General features: G+C 36.2%; 1 protein-coding gene across 1 annotated transcript; it reads right to left on the bottom strand.

The window, feature by feature from the left end:
- Positions 1-3,004: 3,004 nt before the first annotated feature.
- On the bottom strand, positions 3,005-6,843 carry LOC110725610 (ricin B-like lectin EULS3). The gene is made up of 4 exons (XM_021905078.1): positions 6,011-6,843; positions 5,318-5,437; positions 3,808-4,042; positions 3,005-3,360 (listed from the first exon to the last, which is right to left on the bottom strand). Coding segments are annotated over exons 1-4 (1,026 nt in total). The 5' UTR covers positions 6,680-6,843; the 3' UTR covers positions 3,005-3,358.
- Between the last annotated feature and the right edge of the window lie 324 nt (positions 6,844-7,167).

Raw genomic sequence — 7,167 nt, 5'->3', positions numbered from 1 at the left:
GGCTAGGGTTTGGGTTTTCAAGGATGGGTCGGGTTTTTAGGGGCTGGGGATGGAGTTTTCAGGCTTCAAAGCCCAAAATCGACCCTTGATATTTCTTTTAAATTATTTTTGGGGCTAATTTAGGGGCTGAATTGTGGGTGTGAATTGATGTTGCAGCTATTGAATTGGAGGTCCGGCGGTTGTAAGTGGGCTGCATTGGTGGCGCGTTGATGCGGCATTGTGAGGTGGGTTAGGCGGTGGTTTACCGGCTGTTGCAGAAGCTGGTTGCTTGTTGTGAGCTTCTGTTGCGAATTTGTTGTGAGAAAGGTGCGTGAGTCGTGGCTGGTGCAATGGCTGTTGGCTGCAGTAGTAGCGCGGCTGCTTTCGGTTGCCGCTGGTGGTGAAGTGGGAGAAGGGCAGCAGCATGTTGTTGGTGCTAGGTGAGGTGTCAATGTGGTGAGCAGGTAGGCTGGTATGGTGAGTGAAGGAGCTGCGTGGGTGGAATGGTGGTGGACTGGTGGTCCAAGGAGAAAGACTAAGAAAAATAATTATTAACCGGTTTAACAGGTTGTAGGTCAAAAGGATCATTAGTGGAAGATCCCTGTCAAAGGTGGGATTGTTTCTGAAATTTCAAAAGGTGGGATTATTTATGGAAGACGGGGTAAAGGTGGGATTATTAGTTTACAATTTTCCATAAATTAAACAAGATTTGATCTTAGATCTTTCCTTACAAAAAAAAAAAAATCTTGGATCTCGAGTACTATTCCAAAAACTTTATTAAACTAGGTTAGGTTAGTTGACATCACTACTTTAATATCCAACACATTTGGACAAAATTGATACAAACAATTAACAAAGTATGATACAAGTATAAAATGGAATCTCGTTAACCCATTCATGCTCATCACTAATTAAATGAGTCATTATAAATCTAGATTAGTGGGTAGAAATCACATTACATTAACATCGGCAGTAACCATAGCAATGCTTTGTTCTAATTATGTATCAAACTTATCATTTTCGTAAGTTATAAATCATCACCTTGTCGCTACCAAATCTGAGATCGTTTGACGTCTAGTTGTTCACTTGTTCCCAGTCCGTTCCCCGGCCAGCATGAAGCCTTTCACATTCAGATTAAAAACTCACGTGTTCATAGGTGATACATCTTAGGGTCATATAGTGAATGTTTGAAATCATATACGACCATCAGTCGGTTGATAAAAAAGCATGTGGTGACCTTTACTCATGAAAGAGGCATATACATAAACGACTAAACTTTCAGTTTAAAGGGGAAATAGATGGTCTAACCAGTAACCACCCAAATGGACTCTTGAGGTGCCATGGGTTTCGCAAGAACTACCTGACATCTTTCTTTTCCAATTTTGTAAAAGTAAAAAAGTGTCTAAAACTGAAGGTTATACATGTTTTTGAGATCTTAAAGACCTAATATCACAAACTCATGGAATCATCATAAGGTCATATAATGTTGTTTGGAATCATAAACACAACCACTAGTCAATCACATAAAGGCTCGTGGCGACTTTGAATCTTAAAAAGTCATAGCATAAAAAACTAAATTGATGGTTTAAAGGCAAAGTGAACAGTTCCAACCACTCAAATAATATCCCATAGAGTCATGGGTTCCATGTGGATCACCTTGCCCTCTTTTCTTTTTGACTCTTGGAAAAAATAAAAAAAATTGTCAAAAAGTAAATGTTATAATACATGAAATCAGATTAATTTTGAAGACTTCAAGACCTTATATTAAAAACTCTCGAAATCGTAAGGGACAAATCTCGATGACATATAATGAGGTTTGGAACCATATAGGCATATATGAACATTAGTCGACCATATAAAAGTGTGTGGTGGCCTTTGAGTCAATAAACAGTGGCGTTTACATAAATCACTAAATTGACATTTTTGAAGGCAAAGTGGACGTTTTGAAGCACCCAAATGACCTCCCGATGTGTCTTTGAATTCATAGGAAGCACTCCAAGATGTTTATTTCCATGTTCAAGAAAAATGGAAATTTGTACAAAATTAAAGGTTATAATACAACAAACTGGACCAATTTCAATGATTTTGGAACTTGATCGCAAAAACTCACAGGATCATAGAGAACTCATATAGGGGTCGTATAATGTTATTTGGAATCATATATGACCATTAGTCGATCACATAATTACTCATAGTAGTCCTAAATTAATGAAAAGATATGTATACATTAACGACTAAATTGTTAGTTTAAAGGCATAATAAACTAGTCTAACTACCCAAATGGACTCTTGAGATGTAGTGGGCTGCAGGGGAATCACCTTGGCTTTTTTTATTACCGGATTCGAAAAAGTAGAAAATCATCCAAAATTAAAGGCTATAATACACGAAATCAGACCAACTTCGAAGATTTCAAGACTCGGCATTGAAAACTCACTAAATCATAGGATCTGCATCCTAGGGTCATATGATGTTGTTTGGAGTCATATACGACCATTAGACGACCACTTAAAAGCCCATTGTGAACTTTTTTCGGAGTAAATGAAAAGGGGGGTATGCGTAAACAACTAAATTGACAATAAATGGGAAAAAGGTAAAGTTGAGGAAAAAGTCCTAAAAGACAGCACGAAAGGAAGGTCAAGGATTCAAGGGACATAAGTCAAGCTAAGAAGGTCAAAGAAAGATCATATGATAGAGCATTAAACTATAATCCGTTTGCAGAAGAATTTGAGAGAACGAAAGACAGCCACTCAAGAAGAGTAATTTGATGATCTAGAGTAGTTGCACTCAGGGTGAATATGCAACAGGGCACGCCGATTATCTAGAGCTATGGTAGAATGACCGCGACTGGATTTTATTGTCCAGTATTTGAAAAGGATCCATGATATTCTGGCTTTCCTAAATATAGAGGCATGATTTGGAAATAACACCACCACATTAGAGTTTCTCCAAAGTAACACTATAAACAAGAACTGGGTGCAGGAAAAATGTTGAGCTAACAAACTAACCTATATATGAGTGCATAATAGAGGCTCCGTCATATGACTAATACATAGAACAAATGCCAAAGCGTTACAAATTGAGCAAAATTACCTTGCTCGTTACACCCGGATGCATAATAAAGGCTCTTCGAGTTTGATACTAAACTCATGTTTTATTCACAAAAAGATGCACTCTTTTTTAAACCGTCAAAAGCATGTCCACAGCACATACATCAAAAGCATGTTGTATAAGTATCAATCCACAAACATTACAAGAAATACGCAAGCTATCAACAGCAGCATTGTTTGTACAGAAACATAATAGATTGTACCAAGCACAGCATACGAAATATGATAAAGCCGTAACTCTTGGCTAGCACAATTCTTCCCAGCTGCATAGCTCCTGTATTCACATCAGATACCAAATCTATGCATTAGCTACATTTTGCACAGACAATATAACAAGTTAAACAAATGGTTGACAAATTTTCATTTAAAGTATACGTAGTATTACTGTAAGATGTAATAGACCAATGCAGTTTGAACAATTCCTTGGAAAATAAAAAATTTCAGTATACTCCCACAGGAATAAATAGTCCCATATACTTCAGTACTTTAGTCCTGAGAAAGTTACCTTTTACATAACTTTGTATTTATTTAGTGATCAAATTTCCTAACACCCTTACTGGAGAGGATAGTAACACATAAAACGCGTAATTAAGTGAAATCAGGCTGAATTATTGATTGAATGGTTTGAGGAGGATGGAAGGAATACTTTACAACCACTGGGAACCTGGATGTTAAGCAACAGCTTTGAGTGAACATACAATAGATAGCAGCAGAAACTTACAGTGAGGGTATAGCTTCCATTGCTGATTCTGATTATCGCCTTTCCAGGGCTTGTATAGGGCAATAATTGTACCCTCATGGATTCCACCATGATCCTTGTCGCCATTGAAAGCATCCAAAACCAGGTGAACATTGTTCACCATCCTGATGGTTCTAAAACCAGAACCCAAATCCCTGCTCTCAGTCCACAGGACGGATTCGTCTAAAACATTGGGCTTGTATGGGACTAAATGCACCTGGACAAATCATTAAGATGAGAATCATGTGGTTAATGCTCAGGCCAAATTCTTTTAATTAAAAAATTAAAATAAATATACAATACTCATATTCAAAAAAATAACTGCATATAGCCAAAAACACTAGTTAAGTTGTGTGAATCAATTTTGATCAGGTAATATTTTAATTTCAGTAAATTTTGAGAGGAAAGTCCAAGGTTTGAGTACATTCATGTATTCAAATGCACAATACAGTGATCCTGTTTGCCAAGTAAAACAGATTTCGAATAAGTAATCATTCACAAAATATATTCTTTGGATTTGAAGATTCGGGTCTCCATTTGACCCACAAAAAGTCCCCACATTAGGTATGTTTGAAAACTATATGGAAGGGGTCATATAGGCCTTATATTCCAAGATCAATGACACAACCAAATTATTCTGTCCCACTACAAGGGAATATGCTAACAGGACTCCACACATTATATCATGGAAGGCAGCAAAGAGCAAAGCACAACGATTAACCATACTTTCTCGAGAATCAAACAACTTGGAAATTGACCCATTGCACAACTAGGGACCCTTTTCAGGATTGTAGGGAAGCATAATTACATACAAACACATACTCTTTAAAGGTTTATATGATCTCTTGCTGTTTGATATCAACATTGACTCTTTGAATCAGTAAAAAATGGAAATGAAATTTGGTATGCATGCACAAGTAAAGATATTCATCAAATTTAACAGACCTGAAAAACAGTTTCTACAAAGAAACTATGAACATAGGCAAAAAGTGGCGTAAATCATAACTTCCATTTGATTACACAACAAAAATTAGGATTTTACATTTTAAAAAAAAAAAAAAAAGGAACCACTTTATAATATCACAATTCGAAAGCAACAGAAAAGCCTTTGTCAATAATGATATACAACTATTAATATATTATTCATGTCGACAAGCAAGCCAAAAAGGTTGATATCAGGACCGTTTCTCTGTAGATATTTCCAAATCTTTTTTTTATGCCAGTCTCCACACATGACAGGTTCACAACTACAGAGGAAAGGAACACCCATTCTTCCTAGCCTATTGGACTATATACAGATGACAGTATGACACACACTAAGTTTCCACTAACTTAATACATATTATACTTCGTACATAGAGCAAATGTTAAAAATATCAGTATTAAGCTATGTCATATTGTCATGTACCAAAAAATTGTTGAAAATCTTGATTTACTGGTTCTAAATTATGCACATAAATGTAAATGGCACAAGAATCTGCAAAATACTCACCGGGTGAGCAGAGGCTGAATGTTTCAAAGCCTGCCCGGTCGATTTGTTCACCAATGCAAAACTTGGATAACCATCTTCATCCTTCACCTTGGTGCTAAACTTCTCATCCTTGTACCAGTGCTGTACCAGAAATAAAAATTCATACAACATCATACATTAAAATCTATAGTCCACATATCCCAAAAAACCGAGCATGATCAACGTCGAAACCAAAACACAAGGACAGATTATTCATCAACTTCTCCTGAACACAAAACTGAAATTTGACAATCCATTCAAACTCAAAACTCAATTAATTGTTTGATCAAACTATTACCTATAATTTGATTTCAAGAGGGTCGAGATTAGTCCATACCCAACAGCTACACAATCTATTCTAATTCTCAATTCCTCATCATCAACAATTTATACACAAGATAAATAGGCAAATTAAATCCATTAATATTATATACACATACAATCAAATACCCCTACAACTAAAATTATCAAAAACAAGCTCAAGATCACAATTCAAAAACAATAAAAATGCAACCAAATCCCTATAACAATAAAGATTAAAACTTTTCATCACCTAACCTAAAAATTAAATAAATACACATACTTTTTAACATAATAATTCCGTATGATCAAATCAAACAATTTACAACCCAATTTCACCAAAACAAAAATTAAAAAATCATGAAAATCACAAACCTGGGTAGGATCATTGGGATCAGAATAAGCAAGAACAACCTTGCCATCCCTAATAGCAACAGAATAAGTATCACCACCAGCTTTGCTATAAATCTTATAAGTTGGCTTATTCCTAAAATACCCCTCTAAATCACTCCCTTGATTAGACTCATACCCATGTCCATGACTACTCACATCACTTGGAGAATGATGAAAATGCTGAGCAATAAACCCAGGCATATGAGGCTTAAACCTATGCTCATCACCCCCACTTTCATGGTGTTGTTGCTCAGGTTCATTGTATGAAGATTGATGACCATATGAAGGGTAATTTGGGGATTCCAAGTGATGGGACCCACCATATTCATGATGAGATTGTGACCCAAATGAACCTGAACCCATTTGTGGTGGAGGGTAGTTTGGGGATTCCATGTGGGGGGTATGGGAGGTGTGATAAACTCCGGCGACCGGCGCCGGATGTGGGTATGATCCTCCGCCGGCGCCGGCACCGAAGCCGCCGCCATAGCCTCCGTAAGACGGCGGCGGAGGAGGGTAAGTTTGGGGGTGAGGGTGAGAAAAAGGGGCTCCAAAAGGAGGTTGAGAAGGAGGTGGGTAAGGTGGCCGGGAAAACTCGTCGGAGTTCTCTTCATAACGGCCAGGGTGGTGGTGGTTGCGGTGGGGGTAATCCATTTTTTTTATTTGAAAATTGAGAAATGAGAAGGAAAATGTATGAAATGTTGGTGTATTTTTATTGGGTTTTTATTCTAAGTTGTGATGAATAATGGAATAATTGAATAAAGGAATGATTGTAATTGTTAATTTATTGGTTTAATTAAAATAAAATAAAATTTGTTTTTTTTTTTATTATTATTATTAATTTTTGGGAGGGGGTGTGAATGTGTGATGATGATTGGGTATTTGGATTTTTATATGAGGTTGCACCAAACTTATATTAGTAGTTCAACTATAAACAAGAGATATCAACAAATGAAACAACCAAAATGTTTAACTTGTGAGTTGTGTGATAAGGTCATATTTGACTAAACTGTAATGGAATTTGAAGTGTAAGAGTTGTTTATTTTCCCTTATTTTAGAAATTTTTATTTATTACATGTCAAATCAGGTTAGATAAACTAATGCAAAAAAAATAAGATAATATGAATTCTATTAGATTAAAA

The sequence above is a fragment of the Chenopodium quinoa genome, unplaced genomic scaffold, assembly GCF_001683475.1.
Source record: "Chenopodium quinoa cultivar QQ74 unplaced genomic scaffold, ASM168347v1, whole genome shotgun sequence".
In the NCBI taxonomy this organism is placed as follows: Eukaryota; Viridiplantae; Streptophyta; class Magnoliopsida; order Caryophyllales; family Amaranthaceae; genus Chenopodium; species Chenopodium quinoa.
Note: the sequence above shows the minus strand (reverse complement) of the source record. Positions and strands in the feature narration are given on the sequence as shown.

Bases quoted from the DNA above. Each gene is read 5' to 3' on its own strand.
- LOC110725610 (XM_021905078.1), bottom strand. From the start codon at position 6,679: ATGGATTACCCCCACCGCAACCACCACCACCCTGGCCGTTATGAAGAG. The intron at 5,438-6,010 runs GTTTGTGATTTT...TTTCTGGTACAG, and splicing joins ATCCCAATGATCCTACCCAG to CACTGGTACAAGGATGAGAA. The intron at 4,043-5,317 runs GTGAGTATTTTG...TGATTTGTCCAG, and splicing joins ATTCAGCCTCTGCTCACCCG to GTGCATTTAGTCCCATACAA.